General features: G+C 41.5%; 1 protein-coding gene across 4 annotated transcripts in view; it reads left to right on the forward strand.

Moving 5' to 3' along the window:
* Positions 1–26,879, forward strand: part of LOC137195785 (transcription factor COE1-A-like) — a 94,087-nt gene that overhangs the window by 12,133 nt on the left and 55,075 nt on the right. For all 4 annotated transcript variants that reach the window (XM_067608399.1, XM_067608401.1, XM_067608402.1 and 1 more), the window contains exon 6: positions 3,003–3,071. In XM_067608399.1, the coding sequence (XP_067464500.1) occupies positions 3,003–3,071 (69 nt within the window). The remainder of the gene's footprint in view (positions 1–3,002; positions 3,072–26,879) is intronic.

Raw genomic sequence — 26,879 nt, forward strand, 5'->3', positions numbered from 1 at the left:
ATGTTTATTTTTTTCATATAATGGAAAGGTTTTGGTTATCAGTGACTGATTATATGATAATGGAAGCATATAGTAAGGTTTTATTCCCTTTGGTCTGTGTATGCAGTGATGCTGTAGGATAAAAGTATCCACCAAGTGTCATCATATTGGTTTGTTATTGTATTTTATTGCTGTTTTCATACCAAACTTTCTCAGTTGGCTTTAGGGCTGCAGCTAACAAGTCTTTTTTATTATTAATTAATCTCTCTATTATTTTTATGATTAACTTATTAATCATTTGGTCCATAAAATGTTAGAAAATTGTTCCCAGAGCCCAAATTGACATCATCATATTGCTTGTTTTGTCTGACCAACAGTCCAAACCCAAAGATGTTTCATTTACATTGATACAAAACAAAGAGAAGTAGCAAATCCTTAAATTTGAGAATCTGGATTCTGTAGATGTTTGGCATTTTTCCTCAATAAATAATAATTAATTAATTATCAAAAAATGTTCACAATTAATTCTCTCTTGATTGACTAATTGATGGATTGTAAACATTTATTACTAACATTTTCACATAAGGAACAGGTGAAAATGGCATCTCCAAATCATGCTATTGAGATTCTATTGTTTAAAAGTGTATGTACACACTGTATGTGTGTGTGTGTGTGTCTGTGTGTGTGTGTGTGTGGAGGAGGGATGCGGGGGAGGGCAGATGATTAGATCACCAGGATCCAGAGCAATAAGTGCTACATTACCCCCATCCCGCCCCTCGTTTTCCGTCCCACTCCCCCTCCATTTATAACCTCTTCCACCCTGCTCCCTTCTTCTCTTCCTCTACTCTTCTCCTTTAATCTCCCCTCCTCATCTACCTCCCCCCTCTCCTCACCCATCCTTTCCTCCTCAGGCTTGGCTTTCCTCTCTTTCCCCTGCTCCCAATTTTCCCATTCCCTTATCTCCCATTTTCTTCTTCCTCTCTAACCTCTCACTGGTGCTTCGCTGTTCTCTGACGGGACCATGTAGTGACCCAGTTCATAGAGCAGCAGAAAGGAAGTGACAGAAGAGAGCAGAAAGAGAGGCAGAGCGGCAGATACCGGAGACAATGTGTAAGGTGTAACGTATCAGTCTCTTTCTTTCCACCCCTGCCATCTGTGACAGTGGGAAACCTGAGATGTCTCCCCTTCCTCTTCTTCTCACATAAACCTTTCCCCCTTGTTTAGGCTTTCCCTCCCACACTCACCCTTTCACTCTTCACCACCACTCCCACCTCTGGCTTCACCCCCCCCCCCCCCTCTTCTGCTTACACCTTTATTCATAATTGATGCACGCAAGAAAGCCTCCTTGACAGACTTGTAGTGTACACATTGTGTGAATTTCGGTGTGGACGCCAGTTCTTTTTTTTTTCTTACATGTGTGTGTCCCACCCTCTCCTCATTTGAGCCTCCAGGCCTCTCCACCCTCCACCCCACCTGTTCATCAGTACAATCAGGACAGAGCAGAGGTTGTCATGATGAATTTTAAAAGACCACAAAGGGCAACTGTTCTCTCAAACTCAATAATAGCCTCTTGAATTTGTTTTTTAAATAAGCAGTAAGTGAGTCTTTAGCGGCTCAAAACTATAGAAGTTTGTCCTGTTGATCTGTCAGCTGTGATGTCACCTGGCTGCATTGCGTAATAAAGATAAAGTTGTAAGTTTCCTCGTCCTAACAGGTGCAGCAAAGCTAACAGGTGAGAGAGAGAAGTCGATCAACACACCCACAGTCCTGAGAGGAAGTCTAATCATTTATTAGAGGGTCCAAATTTAGCGACTGAGACCATAATGACTTGTTGAAATAACGTATTAACTTAGTATTTCTAGAGAGAAGTTGACGCCTTTTGAATCGGAGTCAGCTGGAGCCAGCATCTGGCGGCGGCATTGCACTTTAACGTACTTCTGCATTGACTTCAGACTCAAGCTGCGGTAGATGCTGCTTGGTTTTCCATTGGTATGCATATATATGACTATGACTATATGCATTCTTTGAGGAGACCATGTACCCCTGACAAATCATTGTATTCATTTAGCTAAATGACCATCTACAAGCCCTCTCTTCTAATTATATACTTTTATATACTACTATTTTGTAACAGCAAATATGTCTATGAGGAAACGTAATGTCACCCAGATTACATTCTCTATTGTTATAACGAGGAAATGCTGATATTGAACGTATCAGCAGCTCTTGCAATACAATAGTCACTTGTAGCAACTAAAGCATGATGATGGTTTTATTTCTGGTTATGTTTAAACACTCACAGCGCTTGGTAGATCATGGTCTAAACTGAAACTGTAATTTTCTCCTTTCCTTCACAAAAGTGCTTTTGTTGCTTAACCAACCTGCGTAAGCAGAATCCGGATTGACAAAGTCCTGCACTTTGTACGCCCACAACCCACGACAAGTGGATAGAGAGAATGAACCATACATTAAAACTGCTTCTTAATCATTTGGGGCTCTTTGAGATTAAACACCCAGGGATCCATGGAGGTCTTAATCCAGCTGTGTCTGTTTCAGCTGTGGTGATGTATCTGTTTTAAAAGCTAAACTAACAGTCAGTCGACTCACTTTGGATACTACACAGTGTGTGTATTAAGATGTATGGTAGCAGGATTTTGGTACGTATCACAGCTAAGCTCACCGGCTGGCTAGTTCCTTAAAAACTTAGTGTATTTCTTTCAGATCCTGCTATACACTCACTTTCCGTGTCATATAAGTCTATTTTTATCCGTGCTGTCAGCACAGCCCTGCTCAGCACAGCACACTCACTTCTTTCTGAAAAACTCCTGTTGGCCTGTTTTAGACAGACTTGATCAGTCGCTGTGAATATGGTGATAACGTTCGGCACATCAGTGAAAATAAAATACACATATGGTGTATCGCATCCATTTAAACATCTAAATTTGAACTCTTATAATGCACCGTGTGTTCCTTGTGTCTAAGCCTTTTCTAACTTTGCCCCTTGTCTTCTTCTCTTCTCTTAGTCGGTGCTGTGACAAGAAGAGCTGCGGAAACCGTAATGAGACACCCTCAGACCCTGTTATCATCGACAGGTACTGTCTCCCACTTCATCTCTATCTTTTCCTCTCACACACACACACACAGATGCTGGGTGAGTACGTGTGTTGACCTGTTTGAATGGAGGTGTGGGACTGGATGTTTGTGTGTTTAGATGATCTGCTGTCACACCTGAAATAGATGCTCCTTAGATAGAATCAGCTGCTTCTGATGGGAGGCAGGGTGAAAATATGAGCCAATCAGACAGATTCAGATTGAAAACAGAAGACAAAAAGCAGGACTCATTGGCGTTGGTGACTCGCTGAAAGCATTAGGAATTCAAGGTCCGTTTACATGTGCACTTGAGCTTCAGTAATGTGATCATTGACCTGTGCAGAGGGGACACAAATACACATCAGCTGCTCAGTTAGTACCTCAAAGCTGGCAGATTTAGGAACACATTCACACTTATGCACACCTTCAGACATGAGTGAACAAACAGTGCTCAGATGAGTGTGTTTTTGTTCTACGTGATGCAAAATACAAAGCTGTTTACTAGCAGGAGCTGTCTGTCGCTTTCACTGCTGCTTTTTCCCCACCTGTCTTCCTGTCTGCCTCTCTGTTTCATTCTTCCTTCCTGTCTGTCTCTCTGTCTGTCTGTCAGGGTGGAGGACTTAAGTTATTCCTCCCTTACCTCCCCCTCCTCCCTCCCTCTACGTCTCTCCTGCAGCAGCACAGAAAAATGGGTCATGAGCAAAGAAAAAAGTGACAGAGAAAAACTGAAATGAGATCCAACCTCATTTTAATCTGATTTCTTCTTGGCAGTTGTTTTAACCCTCTGTGAGGCAGGTTTTTTTTTTTTATGTGTGCAGGTCTGTGTGTCTGGCAGAGCGATTCACAAGGAGAGGAGTGAAATAGTGCTGATTCTCGTCACTGTCACCACATCATCAGAGAACCCAGTAATCATTTCTTCATGCAACCAGTAGAAGGGAAAAAAAACAGTGTAACTCAGGTTACAAAATATCAAACTTACCTACATTTTTAAGGGTTTTTAAATGAGATATGATAAATATATGGTAAATGGACTGTACTTGTATAGTGCCTTTCTAGTCTTCTGACCACTCAAAGTGCTTTTACACTATGAATCACATTCACACACATTCATACCCTGAATGGGTACAGGGGATACCATACAAGGTCCCAACCTGCCCATCAGGGGGAACTAACCATTCACACACTGATGGCACAGCCATCAGGAGCAATTTGGGGTTCAGTATCTTGCCCAAGGACACTGCGACATGCAGACTGGAGGAGCTGGGAATTGAACTGCCAATCTTCCGATTAGTGGACGACCCGCTCTACCTCCTGAGCCACAGCCCCCCAAATATATAACATGATGCAGGGAAAAAACGATTTTGTGAAAATATTTGCCTCATTAAGAACTCATTTAGGCAACTGATCGGTCATCATTGTTCACCTGAATACACTTGATATTTTTCTAACTGTAGGTTGCCTGATGTCTTTCAAAACTCCCATTTGACAAACTCAAAATTCATTTTTATCTCAGGTCCTGATTCTTGGCATTTTGGAAATACCAGGTTTTCACCCTGACAGTAATCATTTAGCACAGGTTTGACAGTCGAGACAGTCGAGACAGCCAAATCATGTTTTGTCTTCCATCAAAGGCCACAAAGGAAGGTTTTACTACAGGAACACTTTATTCCTCTGTGGTCAAATATACATGAACTGTTATTTCATGTGTTTTAAAAAAAAAATCAAATCAAATCAAATGTTTGCAAGACAAATATCATAGCAGGTCTAGGTGTCGATATGTATCACGATCTTACTACCCAAAATAACCTCTCGTCTCGTGTCGTCTCGTCTCGTCTCATCTCCCTCCTCTCCTCTTCTCTTCCTCTTCTCTTTCTCACCTCTCCTCTCCTCTCCTCTCCTCTCCTCTCCTCTCCTCTCCTCTCCTCTCCTCTCCTCTCCTCTCCTCTCCTCTTCTCTCCTCTCCTCCTCTTTCTCACCTCTCCCACTTCATTTTTGTGTTTGTGTAGAAATCTTATGAAGTGGATAAACACTTGTGTCTCAAAGTGAGCTTTGATGGAGCTATTTCAAAGAGCATAAATCTCAGTTTGTGTGTGTGTGTGTGTGTGTGTGTGTGTGTGTGTGTGTGTGTGTTGTATGTGTGTGTGTTGGTGATCGACAGGTACACATTATTGTGTGGCTGTCATTTATATGTGTGCATGTGTGTATGTGTGTGTGTTGGACATTATAGTATCTATACACCACAGCCTCCATTCTTCTGTTTTTGTCAGCTATCTCAAACGTCTCAGTTTACACCCCATTATATAGTTGCCTGCAGGGTGTGTGTATGTGTGTGTGTGTGTGTCTGCGTGTACATGTGTGTATGTGGGTGTATGGTTGTGAACTGGGTTAGGCCACTGAAAGAATAAGAGACACAAAGTGACAAAATAATAGATGATCATAATCATAATATGCTTATGACTGTACTGGCTTAAAGTTTGACGACTGTGTGTTTGTGTGTGTGTGGCTGAAGGAGAGGACCAGAGTGAATTGTGGGAGATGTCAGGGAACTTGGTCAGGATGGAATGTCAAGGTTACCGTGGATACCGTGGGATACTTCCTGTAGCCCCCCCCCCTACTCCACTTCGCAGTGGTTCACAGCCTCTCAGTTTAACATCTGGAACTCTGCTGTCTGACCCAAACATGTGGAGAGAGAGAGAAAAGGGCAAAATAGGAGCTAAAAGTGTGTCGCTGTTTGTATACATGCTGATATTTTAAGCACTCCTTATAATTCTCAAATATGTGCAATACATAACATTATTTGAGTTCCTTTTTGTAAAAATACATTTTCTCTGGACTTAAAAGAAAAGCTATTGTGTAGTAAGTCTTGTAGATGATGTATGACCAAGTAATTCTGGCCAACAGAGGTTTATCTCTATGATCCAGAATGAATCACTAAAAATATCTGCTATCATAGTTCATGTTTTTGCTTGACGGATTTGTAAAATCAAATTTCTAAAGTGAAGCCAACAAGCTGACAATAAGTTGTCAGCTCTTGAATGATGAAGATGAAGTCATGACATATTCTGCAGTTGATATGAGGACTTTGCGCTTTACAAACATCTTAGTTTCTGAATGGTAGAAGTGATTCTTACACCTCAATCAAACTTCAAGCTCAATACCCTAAATGATACCTGAGATAAATATTGGATTGGATTTATCTGAAGTGTTTGTCCAGTTGAATAAGACCCTGGTTTGTTTATCCCCTTAATATGATTTGTTTTGGCAGATCTAAACATGTGTAGTGTGGACTAAAACAACCGAGCACTGAGACCCTTCAGATGAAGTGGTCTCGGTCTATCGTGGGAAGTTGATGAGTGAAATCAACAGTTGCTAGCTAGCAGCTAGCCGGAGGATGAATTGAGGTCTGACCTGGACTAGCAACAAAATGCCTTTCTGATATTTGGGCAGATGGGACATCCTTTGAGTCCGTCTTCCTGTGTTTACGTTATCGCTCATGCCCCGGACACATTGAGCCAATGAGAGGAATTCATTCAATATTTTAAATATTTCTGCATTAAAGACAATGGCAAAGAGAAAGCAAAGAAGAATAACAGCCATTTACATACACCAATTTGTTTTTGGTTTGTTTTCTAGTTTTAAATGTGTATTATTAAGTTAAAAAGTATCTCGACTGTGCAAGATTATAAAAGTCTTCATATGCTGTTGTCCCTGTGAGGAAGAAGTGTCCATCAAATATCTCACTTCTGTATCTATTAACAAGGCAAAATCTCCCATTTCAAAGTCTTCCTTTTTCATCATCATTTTCCATTTCATCAAACTGTAGATGATATAAGCAATGCAGTCCACACAGTTCATCATTCCCTACACCACAGGCCGCAAATAAACAGACAAACAAACAAACATTTTTGAATTTCTGTCTCTGTGAAAAGAAACTGAACCAAGTGGAAAATTTCACCAACTCATCCACTGATTAGGATCAGAGCAAACAAACCATAGGTTTAAAACGCCCTCAAAGTCAATCTGAAATGAAAACTTACTTTTTCAGCTGTTAATATAACTACATCTATTTACATTAACTTACAGACAACATACTGTATGTCGTTGAATCCATGCAGAATACCAAATGGCACAGATAACAGTTCAAACATCAGATGCTTTAGTGGCTCAGAGGAAACATGAGGAAATGCTAGTGACTGACTGTCAGTGTTTTTGGTGGGAAGCCAGTGAGGGATCATGTTCTTGTTATCGCTCTAATGACTCCTGCTGGCTTGTCGTAGCCTCTGGACACAGGAGTGTGGGGTCTATTGGGCAGCGTAAACACCTTCATATATGTTACACCGTTCTGTTGAAGCTCCTCACTGGCTGGAGAAAGGAAGTTGTGAGACTTTGTGTGTATTGGATGAGAAATGTGACAGTCAATACTCCAGCTGTGTCCTTTTTCTAGCATCCTGTTACGACAGGAAATACTTCAAATTAAGGAAAAACAAGATGACGTCAAAATGACATTTTATTGCGGCTTCACCTAAAAAGTATTACTCTCAATGTTTATTGTGCTTTATTAAACTTGCCACTGGCTGCTGCTTTTATTTGTGAGTGTAAACAGGTAAGAAAATAGAAAAGGGATTGTGTGTGTGTGTGTGTTTACATGTGATTGACAGCCCATTGCATGGTGTCAGTGAGGATATCAGTCCCTGTGTGCATTTGTGTGTGTGTGTATACGTGTGTGACTGACAGCTAGCTCATTTGGCCAGTGTGTGTGTGTGAGAGTTTGTGTGTGAGTGTGTGTGTGGCCCAGTTAATCCATGTTGTAGCACAGTGAGTGTCCCGCTGCCTCTCAGGGTTAATATAGGGTTAACGACATGCAACGATATCCTATCATACGCCTGCTTGACTCCTAAAGAGCCACATCCACTCTTCCCCTCTGTGTGTGTGTGCGTGTTTGTGTGGCTGCCATTCAGTTTCTCTTCCTTGTATCTCTTACTGTCTTTTTTCTCAATCACTCAGTATCCTCAGCTCCTCTTTTTCTGTTTTTTTTCTCTCACCACTCCTCTTCAACTTCCCCCACTTCCTCATCTCTCTCTTTCCTCCTCTTTTTCGCTCTCGCTCCACCTCAGCCTCTCTCTCCCCTTCCTTCCCTCCCTCCTTCTTTGCCTTTGCCTTTGCCGTTTTACTCTCTATATGGCCCTGAGGGGTTACCTACCTCACTGCTCAGCTCGCAGCCTGTTTAGACTTCTACGATTGGCTTAATAGGCTCAGGCTGTGTGTGTGTGTGTGTGTGTGTGTGTGTAATTTTGGGGTGGTATAGTCTCAGGCAGAGTGTGCTCAGGGCTTAGATCAGTGTCAAGACTTGAGGAAGGCAGTTTGAGAGTGTGTGATATTGTGTGTGTATAGGGGTGTTATGGGTACCAGTGTGTGTCCTCTTAGAGGGGGCCCACATAAGCCTGAGGGGGTTAGGGGGTTCCCTGTGTGTTTGTGTGTGTGTGTGCACACTCGATCTTGTGTGTGTGTGTGTGTGTGTGTAATCTAAGGGTTAAGAGGGGTCACAGCTTGAGGAAGAGATGATGGGAAAGAGAGGAAGGAGGAAGGGATGGGGAAACGATAGGAGGAGATGAAGATGATTAAAAAAAGGTTTTTGAAGGAGTAAAGGGAAGAAAAGAGGAGCGAAAGGGAAGGCAGAGGAGAAAGGAGAAAGAGAGAGAGAGAGAGAGAGAGAGGGAGGGAGGGAGGGAACGGTGGAGGGAGGAGGCTTGTCTTCGCAGACAGAGGAGAGAAAGGAGGTGAGGGGAAGCAGAGCAGGGATTGTTTCAGGGGATAAGTGCCTCAGTCTGGGGAGTCCTGTCAATCAAAGAGCACTGGGTGGGGGAGGAGGGGGCGCTGTCAATCAGCTGGTATGAGGGGTGGGGGGTGAGGAGGAGGAGGAGGAGGGGGAGGTGAAGAAAGGCAACAGAGGGAGCAAAGGGGATCTAAACGATCTCTTCATCTTTTCTGCTTTTGTCTTCCTCACTATCTCTCTCTCTCTCTCTCTCTCTCTCTCTCTCCCTCTCTTGTCCTAGTTACCAAAATATCTCTGCCAACCTGGTCTGTCACTGTTCGCTCAACTGTCTCACACACACACACACACACACACACACACACACACACACACACACACAGACACACACACACACACACACACACACACACACACACACACACATCTAAAATAGACAGTGAGATATTATGCCTCCTCCTTTCTTGACCTGTCCTCATCTCCCTTTTCCTTCTTTGCCCTCCTTTTCAGATCTTTTCATCCTCTGAAATTCAAATTTGCTTTACTTGCAGGACAATTATTCAGTACAGTATAGCATATTGAACACAGTTGGTAATATAGGTATAATAACTCAGAACATTACTGTAAAAAAAAAGACACCAAAGTATTTGCACCACACCAAACTATATATAGGGCAACATACAGTATACACTATACAATGTGTTACTATAACACACAGCATAATATAATTAAATAAAAACTAATTGCAGCAGCCAAACCATTAAAAAAAATAGTACAGTTTATATGGTCAATACAGTTACGTACAGTATCCTGTGTTGCTCTGCTGGTTTTCACTAAGTCTATGACATTCAGTACTCTGACATATTTTGCTGCTATATCAGTATCAATGTTTTTTCCTGAGCAAATGTGGAATTTTGTTTTGGCCTGTTTTGGTATTTGAGTTTTATTTCAGTAAAGAATAGGTTCTTATGTCATTATACTTGCTGCAGCGTAGCAGGAAGTGTTGCTCTGTCTCTGCTTCTTGTTGTCAGCAGATCTCACACAGTCTGTTTTCTCTAAGGCCACCGGTCTCAACGGCCATGCGGGTTGTGGTCACTCAGTCAGTATTTAGTTCCCAGATAATTTGCTTCTTGATGTTGTCTGTTCAGTTCTCTATTTACTTTGAGATTTTGTATTAGATTTCCAGTGGTTCATGTACTTTTTTAGCCTTTCTAGCATGGCTCTGTGGAAATGTTGGTCAGTCAGTCCAGACTGAAATATTGAAGCAATTATTGGGTGAATTGCCATGAAATATTGTACAGACATTCATGGCCCTCAGAGAATGAATCATACTGACTTTTCTGCTACCACCATTTAAAAAAAAAAAGTATCAAACTATTGGATTGATTGCCATGAAATTTAGGATTCTGGACTTTGTTTTGATCTTAATTAAAAGAGGAAATGGCCATAGTCAGCTCGGCATCAACATCAACTTTGTTGTGTTTCTGTGGTTGAAGTAAATTTTTAAATGAGTGTCTATGCCATTTCTCACAGTCTTGGTTTGTCAAGAAGTCCCACACTTCACTACCAAATAGCAAATTTGGTTCAATTATGAATTTGAATCTTTTTACCGAGGTTCGGGTCGGTGAAGTGTGCATTAAAGACACAAAACAACTCCTTTATACACTTTCCCTCCCTCCTCTCTCTCTCTCTCTCTCTTGCTCTCTCTCGTGTTGCTGTATCACTTCCTGTGTTACAGGTCAGCGGTTGCTTGGAGTTGAGGACTACTGGGAATTATTCATACCATCGACTTAATGTCAGCATTCACTACTCTCACAGTGTTTGTGTGTGTGTGTGTGTGTGTGTGTGTGGGTGAGAGACACAGCGAGAGGGAGAAAGAGAGAGAGAGGAGTATGTTTTATTCATTTCCCTCATTTAGTCTCTCAGTCTGCACCTGTCCTAGCATTTAGAAGCTCGGCATTCACATTACTTGCTGATTTAGTTTAACTGCCCACTTTTATGGACACACACACACACTAACACACACAATTTTATGTCGACTAACTGTCCAAACTGAGAGTGTCTTCGGCTTGTTCAGGGTCACAGAGTTTTTCTTGTCAATATCGGGAGCAATGCTACTTATTTTGTGTTCCCTCTTTCTTTTTCTCTCCTTTTATGTCTCTAATTTTTACTTTCTCTCCTTATTTCGTCTTCTGACTGTTTGTCTCTGTGTCTTTGAAGAAGTATTGTCTTTCATTCGCTCTTCCTTTCTGTCTCCCCTTCAAATATCTTTTCCAGAGTGCACCAGGAAATATTACAAGTAACCAATAATGTGAAATATGGGGTATGTTAGGGGAGGGGGGGTGTTTTTGCTAACTTTTGGAGGAGAAGGACTGAGGAGAGAAGTTTTTCATCCTCCCTTACTTTCTTTTTCTCCATCCATCTTGCTGTGTGTGTGTCAGGGGAATGGGTTGGGGAATATTAGTAAGGAAACTGAACAGCCATGGGGCATGACTGGAATGGGTCCGCACAGATGTGTAATGCAACCCCCCACACTTTTCCTCTTTCTGTCCTCCCCCTTTCCTCCTCTTTCACCTCGCTCATCCTCCCTTCCTGCTCCCGTGTCCCCTATACACTGCCCCCAACGCACACACACACACACACACACACATGCAGACACACACACCCTTAGGCAGGGATCACGTTACTTTAAAAGCTACAAACACAGACATGATGGCCTCACACACACACATTTTCCCATCTGTTCCTGTCGATACCGTTATGATGCCTCGTTTACTCTGAGAGGCTGCTTGTTGTCAAAAACTACAATTACTTTTATGCAGTTTGTGTGACCGCTTCAGTGGACTTATGCTCAGAATAACTGATAGTATACAGCATTCAGGATGACAGTTTACTAGTGTTTGTAATTAAATTTTATTTGGAAAAGTTTTGAAACACATTTGTTATATTCTTTTGAAAGGAATAATTTATACCTTTCACTTTTTGTATTTATTACATTTGGTCAAATTTTAATACCTGTGCTATTGGGCTATATAAAAAAAATGGCTTAGTTCTATGATGTTCCAATGAAAAATTAGTCCATTAAAGGACCAGCGTGTAGGATTTAGAGGCATCTAGCAGTGAGGTTGTAGATTGAATACGCCTCCCCTCTCCCCACCCTTCCAAGCATGTAGAGCCTACGGTGGGCTACTGTAGAAACATGGCAGTGTGACATAACAGGCTCAATGGAAGAGGACCCGCTCCCTGTGTAGATATAAAGGGCTCATTCCAAGATGACGAAAACATGATTCTTATTTTCAGGTGATTATACACTAATTAAAATACAACAAAAGTCTTTAATTCAAAGTTCTTTAATTCAAATTCAAATTAAATTGCAACAGCAAATATATTTTTTAGGAAACATAATTCTGGCTGAATTACATTTTCTCTCAACATAATGAGAAAATGTTATTAAACGTATTTGGTAAGTTGCAAAAATGTAGATATTGATATTTCATTATTTTGTCCATCAAAATATCCAATCTGGCACAACTATATCTGCTGGTAGAGACTACAGCAATATTTAACATTTTTATGGTTATTTTTAGGCACTGGCAGCACGGCTAGGGAAAGATTGTGGTCTTGGTTTAATAAAGAAAAGTCAGCAGTTACTCGAATGTGTCTATTAACATTAACCCTTTTGCTTTGGTTGCCTAAACCTAAACACACACGGGACTCAGGATAGGATACAAACCTCAGTCTCTGGTACCAGAGTCCTGTGTCTTGTATGCCAGCCATCCACTCTGACCTCCTCCCTCCAACTTGCAATATATAAATGTAGCACTTAATCATTTGAAAAAATGTGGCATGTGAACATAATGCAGGCACGGATTACGTTTGCCAACACAATTTAATTGGGAAAACAATTTAGTAGTATATAAACATAATTTCTTGGAGAAAGGGTTGTTCAAGGATATATGCTCTTCAGTCCTAAAGAAGTAATAAGCTTGATTCACACCTTATTATTCAGTGCTACATCACATTCATTTTAGAAATTTTCTGCATGGTGTGTTTGACACAGTAACTACAGTAGCGGTTACTTGAAGCAGTTAACTTTAACATTTGCCATGTTGGTTCCTGGCTCTGACACAGAAACATGACGTCTCTATTCTTAATCCTGCGTACAAATGTGTGATGGCTCATTTGTTTCGCCAACGGGTGGGAAACAGCCGTCAATGAGCACAACAGCAGACCTATTTGAATTCCAGAAAAAAAACAAACAGATATGTGGTGGCGACATAGACGTCTGGAACCAGACTTATTGTACAGTATCCTCCAGAGATTTGTAAACCTGACACACAATGTCAGAAATCACTTCAAGCCTCAGGTATCACAGTTTCATTGTATCATGGAGAGAAAAGCAAACAGGAGACAGGATTTCATGCAAAATCTATATCAGTCATTTCCATTAAGTTAACTTACTAATTAACCTACTAACTGACTGATTTACTGACTTGGCTGATTGATCACTAATTTGCTCAGTCAGTGATTATGTAACCTGCTACTGGACTAGATGACTTCTTCACCGGCTGTCAGGCAATCTAACAAAAGACCCGAGTAGCTGACGTGTGTGTATGCGTGTGTATGTTTGTGTGGTATGTGGATAACCTTCTGGTGGGCGATGAGACTGTGGTCAGGAGGCCTCTGGGTACCTACTCACAGAGATCTCTCTTACCATACACCCATTACTGGACATCTATTAGTCACACACACACACACACACACACACACACACACACACACACACACACACACACACACACACACATACACACATGGAGTGACGGGGAGAAGTACAGAGCCGCTCATTCACCAGAGGTGGTTGGTGGTGGTGTGTGCACATGTGTGTGTGAATATCTTAAGCTCTGTCATTAAAAAGCAAATAAATTTAGTTTATCTGGAAACTCCCTGCAGACTACACACACACACACACACACTTAAACACACACACACACACACGTTAACAGACACACTGATGGGAGTGGGAATTTTCCCCTTACCATAAAGTGAACTGGTGGTTGAGGTGTTTTGGGAGGCCGCTGTGTGTTTACCTACTGTATGAGAGTTTGTACAAGTGTAAAAAGGAATTTAGAGAGAGACGAGAGGAGAGTGTAAATGTGCCAGCCATGCATCATTTCATTATTAATAGCCGTGTCGGAATAAAAATGCTAACCTTGTCTGATCTAACGGACGGCTGAGTCTGCAAGCACTACACTCCTGTGTGTGTGTGTGTGTGTGTGTGTGTGGTGGGGTGAGACACTAGTCTACAATGAGGTCTTGTTTCCCTTTGTTTGGGGTGAGCTGGTGAAGTCATTGTAACCCACACAGGTATAAATATCTGTGTGTGTGTGTGTGTGTGTGTGTGTGTGTGCGTGTGTGTGTGTTGGGGCGGTGTTTCCCGTACAGAGCAGGCCAGGAAGAGAGCACCAGTGTCCTGCCGAGAGGGGCATTGTTATCTACCTCCTAACACATGCACGCACACACACACACATACACACACACATACAAATGCATCACCCCTCCCAGACTGAGCCGCCTGATCCGCACACCGTCTGTGTTGCCACGGTAACACATAGCACACGCCCAAACAACAACAAACATTGTGTATTACACCTCCATAGACAAAAACATCCCACCACACACACACACACTCGCACGCACGCACACACACACACACACACACGCAGTAATGCAACATATGTGTGTGGTGTTTACGAAATGGACTGTCCTGGCTTTGAGACATGTTACTGTTATTTCTGTTCTGTTATGGAGCTATAAAGCGAAAAGCTGAACTATACACACACACACACACACACACACACACACACACACAGAAGCAGGCAAATGCAGTCCTATAGAACTGCAGAGGTGTAATCTGTCAGACAGGAAGCTAGCGGGGTTAGAGGTCACCAAGCACTAATCGATTAGCCGTCAGTTAGTGCCGTGCTCGAGAGGAGAGCACAGCTGAGGCCAGCTCTTCCTCACAGTGTGTGTGTGTGATTCACACTGTTTTGAGCTTGTGTGTACCCATTAGAAATGGCTTACGTGTATTTGTGTGCTTATATTTGTGTGTGTGTGTGTGTGTGTGTGTTCCGTGGCAGCGCTGTGTGGGTGCATGTGTTGCTTGGACTTATTGATCACAGAGAATTTCAACTGAATTTTTGGTCTGACCCTCCGAGGTTAACTGCTGCTCTCTCCCTCTCTCTCTGTCTCCCTTTGTCTCTTCCTCCCTTTCCTTTCTTGCCTTCTATTTCTCTTTCTCCGCTACACTTGAACTCGGGTCACGCTGCGTAGGTGTTATCCAGCTTAAGTGTCAAACCCACCGCTATCATCAGGGTGTTTATTTAAAATGAAAGACAGTTTCTGTAAATCTGCATTTCTTCTCTATGACCTGTTGGCTTTTGCATAAATATAACTGGTCTTCTTGGAATATTTATAATGCATGCTTTTATGAAAAACCGCCCCAACGCCAAAAGGTGATGGCAACTTGGTGTTTTTTCGTTGCTTGTGCTGACATACAGATGAAGAGTTTCGTTCCAAAAGCAACATTTAAACCTCTGTAATGTTTACCTGTCCAATAATCAGATGATGATGTTTTACTGGATTGCTTATATGACTGAACCATTAATATTCCTGTTTCCATGCTGTAGAGCACAGTCTGATTATTAGCTGAAAAAACCAACATCAAGTCAGTGTTTCCTGCCAGCTTTTATCTTTCGACTACATTTTTCTTTCACAGAGCTACTGTATCTTCAAGCAAATATTGCACTAAAATGACTTTAGTGTAAAGTTCACCTAAATTACAAAAAAACATGTTTCTCCATTTCCTTAAAAATGGCCTAGTCGCATAGATAGATTTGGTTTAATATGTCCAAATTTTGAGACATAAACCTCTCAGATTCCTGCTTCCACACTAATATGATGGAGATTAATGTAATTTTGTTTGTGGTGCTCACAGCATAAAAACTTGACAACAACAGCATCCTGAAACAATATCCTGGTTTCTGTGCTTGATCCACTGATCTTATCTTAAAGAAGTACTAAATGATCAGGAGTGACACAGGAGTTTGTTTGTAGCTTAAAAAGCACGAAGGATGAAACACATTGACATTTCTCATCAGCTGAACATTTCTGATATGCATCGTCAAGCATTTGGATTGCATTGTGTGTTGCAAAACACAAAAAATCTTGCAGATAGAGTCCACCATAGATTAACATTAAAGTGTTTTTAAAACACTGAAACAAATTTCAGGTAACTTTTTCCCTTCACATTGTGTTTATTAGACCTTTTTTCCAGACAGACACACAAAGTCAATGTGATTGGGAGGTCGTATCCTGGATTTTGCATGAATTATTTTCTAACTATAAATCATATTCTCCATTCAGAAGTGTTGTGTGAGTCTGTGTCTCCCATGTCTGTCTAATTATCAGCCCCTCCGCAGTCAGCGGGTCTCATGGGAGGCTGGTAGGTGAGAGTGAGAGAGAGATATCAGGGGATTAGTTTTTAGAAGGTTTAGAAGGTGACCACCTCATTATAAGACTACATGTTATAATGATTTGTGGTATATAGTGTGTGTGTGTGTGTGAGTGTGTGTGTTTTATAATGATGCTCAGAGTCTCTTCCTTGGGGAACAGCAGTGTTTGTTGTCCTTCTCCAGGGACCCGAGCTCATGAACTTTCACCTTCCTAACTACATCCAAACCCACCTACCTAAGATTCCCCTGCTTTGAGTTACCAGTAACCTCCCCCCAACACACACACACACACACACACACACACACACACACACACACACACACACACAGACACAGCTAGAAAAAATACTCAGAGAAAGAAACATTTCTTTTCATGATTTAGGGGCAATTTTGCAGAATTGCAGGTTTTAACTGCAGCTGAAAGTCAGATGTTTGCCCATCAGTGACTATATGTTCATTTTACATGTGTGTGTGAATGTGTGTGGAGGCTGTTAAGCAGTAACAGATAGCCTGAGCGCGCTGTGCGGCGATGCTGTCATTACCGTTGTGCTTCTCCGCTGATGTGTCACGGCTGATGTCACACGCTCAATTGGCCCTGCCGACAGCCGCCATCACTCAGGCTGTTTACTACACTTTTACTACAGTTATCACTCACTGGCTGTCGCCGCCGCTGTGAGGACCAGACTTACTGCGCTGCTGCCAAAACCATGCGCTGAGATAACACTAGAGGCATACAAGTCATACACACACACACACACACACACACACACAGATGTAGCGGCTTGTGCTCTTTGTCTTGCCCATCAACACACGGAAACACTCATTTAGGTAGGAGAGTGTGTGTATGTGTATGTTTTTGTGAGTGTGTGTGCGTGTTTGGAGGAGTTAGAGGAAGAGAGGAAAGGAGGAGGAGGGGCATAAAACAAAACCTCTGTAGTTAGAGTCAGTGTTGCATTGTTTTTCATTTTGTGGTTACTTTTTTATTATATATAGTTTATTGTGTATGCAAGTGGTGTGTTCATGCATGTGTAGTCAGGAGTGTGTGTGTGTGTGAGTTTCTATTCAGGCAAGTAGGGCTATGCAACTCTATGTACCTGTATATGTGTGTTTTCCAGTGTGTGTGTGTGTGTGTGTGTGTGTTTGAATCTAGGTTATGCTTCTTATTTCCAAATGATTAACTAACTCGCGTCTCTCAGACTGTTCGCTCCACCTCGGCCTGTGCCTACCCATAAGGCCTCGTGTCAGTAGGGAGCGCTTGATTTATGCCGGTTGAATATGTAACGAGAGGTTGTAAATTCACCAGCCGGGGCTACATGCATCACTATTCCGCACTGTCGTAATTTAGGTGCCACCCGCATATCTGAGATGCTAATTGGTTAAATTACCAGGTTAGTTCTGGAGATTTATACCCGTCTGAGAGTGGTGCGAGGGGAGAGAGAGCGATGGGGGATGGAGGGGTAACTGGGGGTTAGGTGGGGAGGCAGGACGGAAAAAATGAAGAGGGGAGGGTTGGAAAAGACTGCTTGAATAAAAAGTGCAGGGGGAGGAGAGGAGGAGTGCAATGGGGCAGAGGTGGAGGAAAAGATGGGGAGCAAGAGAGGAAAGATGACTACAGTAGGCTAGATGTTTGGGTTGATCAGGAGAGACATTTTGTTTCCTTTATCTGTCCAGAAAGTGTCAACTTTATATTTTTTTAGCCACAAGTTTCAGCCTTGAAACTGAGCACTCTCAGCAACTGAGGATTACATGCCTTATTCATCAGCAGCAACATGACAAGAGCTACGGGAACCTACAAACACCCATTCATATATTTCATGTATAAATTAAAGTAGTTAATGCTTTTTCCTTGTTAGCAGTATCTTCAGAACTAATTCACACCTCTCTGTTGTACTGTTTGGCTTAAACATACCAATAGAGCCTCTCCTTCCAACGGTCAAAGTTAATGTTCCCTAACCTGAACCAAGTAGTTTTAGTTGGCTAAACCTAACCAAACCATAAAGCAGCATGAAATGATTTGTTTTGGCCACTTGGAGGCAAGCAGAACAAGCTGAAAATACAACATTGACATATTATCACCGTGATGGTTAACAATGTTAGAATACAGTTGCTATTTACACATCCAGCAGACACAGAGCAACATCAGGAGCTGTGTTGGTGTCCACCTGACAAATGGATGTCCAGTATTCATACTCTTTTTAGTTGTTTTGTTCACCAACTCCTGAGGGAAATATCTGGCTCCGTCACCAGCTAGCCGTCAGCTTTGTCTGTCTGCTGTTAGACGCTGGGCAGGTAGCGCAGCAGGCCGTATGAAACCAAAACAACAAGCTAAAAGAGGCTAAAATGCTTTGTAGAGCTGCAGAGGAATGGTGATAATTCTTTGTGTGTTTGTTTTACATTACACATAGTCAATGGATCAATTGTTAATTTATAAATCTTTTTTTACACATTTTGGCACATGAGGCAAAAACACTGGGTTATTTTGTCAATAAGGGACTGTAGGAGGACTTGTTGACAGCAACTCATGCTAACCACACTGCTCTGCATTTATTCATCCCCAACCAATTGTACCTATTGTATCAGCCAAAATGTGACACAAACAACAAAGGGAACGTTTACTGATATGAAAACGTTGCATGTTGAGAGAGTCAGCAGACGAATAAAACTGGCATGAGGCATCCTTTTTGTCTGCTGCAGTGTGGATGGCAATTATTGACGCAAATTAGCTTATGTACACAAACACACACACACACACACACACATACACTTGAACGACAATATATATCTTTTCGTTCCCTCCCTGTGTGCTCCACCTCTCTCTCTCTCTCTCTACCATCTGTCTGCACTCAGTGCCAGCCGGTAATTAGTCCTTGTAAAGTCAGTGTAGTGAGGAGTCCCTGTGTTTAGATACTGCTGTCTAGTCAAACACTGGGGAAGGGGGGTGGGGGTGCTAACAGCCTGTGTTTTATCTGTCAAGTTCGCTGCTGTTATGCAACACACTTCAGGGTTAAGGTTAAATCTCAGGAGATGCAGCCGGAGTGTTGTGACTTTATTTACCAGTTAAATCAGTTTGTTTGCTGCAGCGAACGGGCAGCCACACATAAATGATGAGAGAGACTAATTTATTAAAATGTATTTGTTTTATTTTATGCTAATTCTTGTCTTTGAAAATCTTGTCCATGTGGAGCAACTGTTTATTTATGTGCTTGTGTGTGTTGTGCTAAAAATGAGTTGGTAAAAACATTACTCATACCTGCTTTATGTGGTTTAAGGGCCACTTAAGACATAGAGTAAAGTCAGACAGAACAAAGTAAACAACTGGTCTGCTTGCAATCAGCTCCTGAACAGGTTCACACAAAGCTGATGGGGACTAACCCACACACTGTCTGATTCTGTCAGACACTACAGTTTAAATTCACATTACGAATATAATACAGGATTAACTCTGACGAATTATGTATTAGGTTTTAGTAGGTTAGCTCAGAACTCACGTTGCTACATAAATATGTAAATGATCAACCAATTAAATTATGTTTTAACTATATTTTTTGTAAATTATTGTAACATATTTTTTAAAAAAACATTTTTTTTGTGATTTAACTTGAGTATCACATCAAGTAAATACCTTACATTGTGTAATTTACTCAAGAGATTGTGAGATTGACAGAAGTGTAGTAGTTTTGTACTACTTCAAACATGTTGGACAAAAACAAAAACTTCCTGTTGTATTTATCTTAAGATACTCATTTAGTCTAGGGAACAAGAAAATGGTTTGTTTGGGGCAGCTTTTCCTTTTTCTATATCTCTAACAAGCCTTATATAGTAATATGTCTCATAAAAACTCATTATCCTTATTTTCATAGTTATGGTAGCATTCTTTTTAGTTGCAATAGCTTGATAGATCTGGGGTTGGTGTATCACCCTCGTAAATGATTAGACATTTTATTTAGAAATAGAAATAAAGGTAGGAAAGTTATTAGCCAAGTAGGGCTGCAACTTATGATTAATATGTTGATTATTTTCTTGATTAATCGTTTGGTCTTTAAAATGTCAGAAAACGGTGAAAAATGTTGATCGCTGCTTCTCAGAACCCAAGTTGCAGCCTAAAATGTTTTCTTTTGTCCTGACCAACAGTCCATAACTCAAAGATATTCACTTTACTATCACAGAGGACTAAAGAAGCCAGAAAATATTCACATTTAAGAAGCTGGAGCCAGAGAATTTAGCATTTTTTCTTAAAAATGACACAAAGTGAGATTATCAAATTATCAAAATAGTTTGTGATTAATTTCCTGTCAGTCAACTAATTGATTAATTGACTAATTGTTGCAGCTCTATGTCCAAAGTTTGCATTGCAAAGCGACTATGTGTCGTGGCCTGTCTGGTTGTCTGATTATTCGTGTTGCCTTCACTATCGGACTCCAACGTTAGTTGCCGTCTCTCTATTCTCACCACTTAAGTTTATGAGAAAATGATGCAAAAACTGATAGGAATAATGCTTAAATATTCCTTAAAATCAAATTCTAAGTCGCAGTGCAACCTTAAAAATGTCAGACATTCTTAACAAACCTTGAACAGACAGAAAAGAGGGTAGAGATGTGGTGATCAAAGATTTACGGTGTGTCCTATGTGTATGACGCAAACTCAGAGGCCTTTCACTTGATGCCAGAGAGAAAGAATAGCATTTATTAATAGGACTGTTGTTATTGGTTTATGGACACACACACACACACACACACACACACACACACACACACAAAGAAAAAGCCCCCTAAGCAGAGCTGGGCTGAGAACAAAGAGTTTGTATTTACTGTAAGCCCAGGTGACAATACATGACAAACTGAAATAGACTGGTGGTCTGCACCCTGTATATGTGTGTGTGTGTGTATGTGTGTGTGTTTGCCCTTCCATATACATTAGTTCTGCTCCAGTCCATGTGCATTTACATGTGTTTGTGTGTGTGTGTGTGTGTGTGTGGTAACACCCTGGGCAGCTCGCCCCGCAGATGAGATTTCCATCCGAACAGGAAGTAGATTGCTGCCACTTCCTGAGCAGAACACAGACACTCCATGAATGCCGTTTCATCACACACACACACAAACACACACACACATTCACACACAAAATGGTTGATAGGTTTATTCTTGCAGAGTTGATTTATATGTATAACATTTGCACCTTTTATGTCTGTGTGTACTCTGTATGTGTAAATGCAACATGACATTTCCTGACTTCCAAGACACTCAGACAATAGGAGGTAAATTCAGAGTGATGTTAGTAGCTTTTCACTGTCTGGCCTTTTGCCTTTCTAGTCTCCCTCTCTCCTCTCTGTTCTGTCTACTCTCCACCTTTTGTTGTATGAGTATGAAAACAAATCCAGGAACAACTGAACTGATTCTGCATTTTGTTCTGTATTCACTTTATATTTTAGATTCGTATTTCCTCCTCCAGAAATAAAATTTATATGACAAAACAACGACAAATACGTCAAAATTGTATGTGATTTGTGTTCTGCATGAATGTAGAGCACCAGATTTTTAATCGTGTAAAGATTTACTGTTCACAGACAGACAAGTAGGCAGGCAGAGATACAGTACGGCGCTGACAGACAGACAGAGTAGTGGGCAGGCAGGCAGGCAGACAGGGTGTGTAAGTTACTGTTGTTGCTTTTTATAATTAGTTCAGGAAGCTTCGACAATCATCTGTCAGTAAAGAGAGGCGGTATCAATCTCCGTCTGACAATAGCAGGAAAGACAAACACGCACATACACACACACACACAAAGCTCAGTATTCCACCACATTCCACCCTTGTGCGTGTGTGTGTGTGTGTGTGTGTACAGTATAGGCTCGTGTTTAGTTAATGTATCTTATGTAAGTTAATCAACAGTGGGGAGACTCACACTTCTGCTAAGAGGCTAACACACTCCTTGTACACTTAACTGAAATGCTTCGGATGCTGGACGACAAAGGTTGTTTCTCTCTTTCTGAGATCAAATTAAATTTTAATGATGCCCGTGGATAAACTCTGTCACCTGTGCAGCAGCAAACAGTGATGGGACACAGTACAGAATAAAATCAGAAAAGCAAAATAGGAGCATCCTAGAGGGAGATATTAAAATATACAACCCATTTTTAGTATGTATTATGGATTGACAAAAAAATCAGGCATCATTAGGTTATGAAACATAGGAACAGTAGAGTTACTTGAGGGGAGGTAATATGTTAAGTGAAGGTTTCTTACACTAAAAGCTGTTAACCAGACTCATCATCAGATAGTTTAGTAATAATAAGTTAAAATTCTGACCTTTAATGCTGCAGGCCAATCAGCATAACATTAAAAATCTTGTGAAGATCTTTAAGCTTTGTCAAAATCAGGCTACTGGTATCTGAGATATCACATACATAAGGGATTCAAGACTCCACCGCTTCACATTGGGGTCCTGCGTCACTCTGTCGGGGTTTATTTCGCAACAATGACCCGCTCGTTGTACATGATCCCTCTTATTATATGGCTGCTTACTAAAGAAATCAATAATTTGACACAAAATATTGATTGAAAAATGATTTTATTGCTTCCGCTAAAAAAATAGTCCGTTAGATTCTATGGTTGGAACTGCATATAGCTACATAAACTCTGCAGCTTTCTTAAGATTAGCCTGCTTAGCGTCATAATTCAAGTCAAGTACAGATTTAAATACCCAGTTATTGGATTTGAACGTAGCACAATTTATGTAAATGTAATGTTACAGAGCCCTAAATGCTATGTAACTGGCAATCAAGTACGTTTTACTGTTGGAAAGATACTGTTACGAAAAGATGCATAAAATGAACGCAGCACCTGATTGAGGTTTTCTGCCCCATAACTGTTGAAGTCTTTTACCATTTTCTTTTTGACTAACCAGTATTTAAACCATACCATTTTCCATTTAGTGTTTATTTCATGTCCGTCTTCTTCAATTCTGTCAATTCCTCTGTCGTTCAGCTCTTTGTCTCTTTTATCCTCTCTTGTTTTTTCTGCGCTGTTTTCTTGTTTTCTTTTACTTTCCTTTACTGTGGACAAGTCAGCCATTAACCAACTGAAAGTTTCGTGCTCTCCAAATATATAAAAATGAATATTAGAAAGATCTTCCACAGTGTTTTCTCACGGAAAGCTAACATTTTTTGCCACAGGGTGTCACGAATGAGCTGACGTTGTTAAATTTACTGGACTTATTTCTGCGGATTGATATAATTAGATGTGGTCCTCCGGAGTCTATTATCAGAACTGCGTCCATAGCAACGGCCTGCTATTTATAGCAGCGGTCTGCTATTCAGAAATAACGGACCGTAGAATGCTGTAATTGACCAATCAGGGCGAGTATCAACAAAGATGTGCAATGAAGTTAAACAGATGGACTGACATGCATCTATCTATTAAAATCTTAAAAACTCAACCTGTTTGTAAGATGAAATGTCTCACATCATTATGAAGCACTAATTATTAGTATTGATACAGTATGGAAGATTTCATATATAATACATCATATTTTCAGTAAAACGGTATATTGCACATCAGGTGACAGTTCAGTCACTTAACTAAGGTAGATTATGAACGTACAGAATCTGCCAATTTGTGTCCACCATCGCGTGTTTTCTCTTCATCCCTCCAAGTTTCTCTCCCCCTCCAGGCCAGAGCTCCTTCATTTATTCAGTAAACTGCAAATGTGTTTTTTAGGAACTGTTTTATGGCGACCCCACGCTGTGTTTACGATTCCTCTCGCCCAGGAGGAGAAAGGCCGAGCCAGCCCGGCGAGGAGGCCACAAACTCAATCCAGGAAGTTGCTGAACTTGCACGAAACCTACTGAACCTAACTCTTCCTCAACCCTCCCTCTTCCTTTTTATTCTCTTCTTCTATCCAAAAGCCTTCCCACTCCACTCCCTCGCCTCCTCCTTTCGCTTCTTCTCTCACTCATTTTCATCTCCAATCCACTACTTCTCCCTCCGGCCTTTCATTTTCTTTCTTACCTCCAGTGCCAACTCCCACTGATAGTGAGCAGGAGCAAAGGAGATGAAGGATGGAGCTTCATCTCCTTTGTTCCTGCTCACTATCATCCTATCTCCTCTCCTCCTTTTCTCATGCCCAGTTTGCTACCTTCACCTCTCACCTACTCATTTTTGCTCTTTCTCCTCCTATTCTCCACCAACCATTTCCATGTATATGTGATCATATACATGTACAGTATGTATGTATGCATGTATGTGCGCTTGCCTGTGTGTACAGACAGTTGTAGGTGTGTGTGTAAAGGTGTTCATCTCATCTCTACAGGGAGTTCAGCATCCTCGGCTTCTTCTGAACACATAAGGACGAAGAAGGAGGAGGAGGAGGAGGAGGAGGAGGGAAGGCAGATAGAAGCCTTTTCTTTGGTCTAGCAAGACAGCTCCAAGCCCTCCTCCTTTTCCCTCCTCCTCCTCCTCCTCCTCCTCCTCCTCCTCCACATCCTCCCTCCATCTCTCTTCCTCACCCGCCACCTCCCGCTCCCTCGCATTAATTCAGCGAGGTATTTAATATTTCTTTTAGTAGAAAAAGCGATTTCTCTGTGCGGCTCGCTGGGGCTGCCGCTGCGCTCGCCAACGCTTTCACCCTCTTCGCACACCTCACCCCTCACCCTGCACACATGGGAAGTGCTTTTTTTATGGACTAGCCAGAATTATAAATGTTCAGCTGTGTTTATGGCTTATTAGGCAGTTACAGGAAGGAGGGGAGCATGTGTTTTATTGGCTTAATTGGGAAAGAACAGCTTCCATGCTGCATTAGCACTATTTTCCTCTCATCAACGGCCTTGGCTGGCGAGGCAGCGCTCTGTGCAGTCAAAGGTGCCCTCGCTGTGCCATTCTTTCTGCTGAGGCCGAAGAAAGGGCTTCTATGTGTGTGTGTGTGTGTGTGGATGCAAGGCAGGGAAAGAAAGGTGAGTTTGAGCTGAACGTGCACAGACATATTGATGCTAAACAAGTGAATGAAATCTTCTCTGCCATGAGAATATTGAGGTAAATGCGTATATGGTTCCTCTCTGACGGCTGAGAGTGTAAGTGTGTGTGTTTGCAGGCAGGCATGCGTCCTGGTACTTGACTGTGAAGCTGCTCCTTTCATTAGTCGAGAGGAGAGACGATCCTGGATACTCCTTTGAGTCTGACAACACAGAGTGATCTTGTAATGTGTTTTATCTCTTTTTCCATCCCTCCTTCCCCCCCTTCCACCACTCCATCCCTCCCAATCCCTTTAATTCTTCCCCCTTTCACCTCCCTCTCTCTCCGGCGCGTGTTGCGCTCTGCCGCTCTCTCAGCATCTGAGGTGGAGACTAAACAGCCGAGTTATTTATTGTGATGTTTTCGTGGCCGCCTGGTTTAAATAACAGTTTGGTCTCTCTGCAATCCTCCCTCTCATCTTTCTGCCTTTATACTCTCTTTTTTGCAGCTCGCTCTGTTGCTCTTTTTCTTGCTCTCTCCTTCTACACAAACACATGCACACACACACACACACACACACACACACATACCCCTCCTCCCATCATGCTCTGGATAATGGTACATTGTTAACGGGCTGGCTATTGTTTGTGTTGTGTTCTTGGCTAAGTGGAGGGTGAATAGTTTTTAGATGACAAACATGTAAGCTCGCTGCCAGCCATTCTGATCTGCTGGGCTGGAGCTAGTTATACACAAAGTCGTCTGAAGCCCGCTTACCCTCAATCAGCGGAGATATACAGTGCACTGTGGTGTCACAGCAAGAGTTGTGTGTATACATGATACATCTTTGTGTGTTTGTGGATTTTTGTGACACCATTAAGTCTGCAAGTTTGAAATACAGAGTTGACCTCACTGACTGGCATATAAAAGTGGTTGCGCCAAACTGACAATGGTTGTTTAGATTGCTGGTCTACAGATGAATATAACTCTCATCTGCAGGGGCAGAGAGGAGCATTAATCCAGTCTAGTCCAGTTTACTCAACTCTTAAAGAAACCACAATATAAATCATGAGTGTGAGTGTGAGTTTGAGTCTTTATGTGAAGGCTATGTGTTGATTAAAAGTTAAATATTCATTCACAAAAAGGACAATTGTTTATATCAACTTGTATGTTTTCAACACCTACATAACATGTTGTCCTTAAAGGTCCAACCTGTATTGGTATGAATTTAACTTAATGATGAAAAAATGGGCATTGTGTTTGCATGTTAACTGATCATATTTGAAGTCGTAGCCCAGTTTTACTGGTATGATTGACAGCATCATACAACATGACTAACTTAACTTTCACTGTCAATGAAAGACCTGTGAATCAATTCTGGAAGTCACAGAAGGGTCCGATCCTGAGTTTTGGATTTTGATGGTGGAGTGACCCTTTTGTTGATTATGGATTAGACTTTTTTGTGTCATGTTTTGTATATATGATATGATGCAGTGCTAATACTATTAATCTACCCAAATTATTTAAAATTGTCTCCATAACAATAAACTACAATATTAAAATGCTCTTACATGTATTTGTTAGCG

The sequence above is a fragment of the Thunnus thynnus genome, chromosome 13, assembly GCF_963924715.1.
Source record: "Thunnus thynnus chromosome 13, fThuThy2.1, whole genome shotgun sequence".
Taxonomy (NCBI): domain Eukaryota; kingdom Metazoa; phylum Chordata; class Actinopteri; order Scombriformes; family Scombridae; genus Thunnus; species Thunnus thynnus.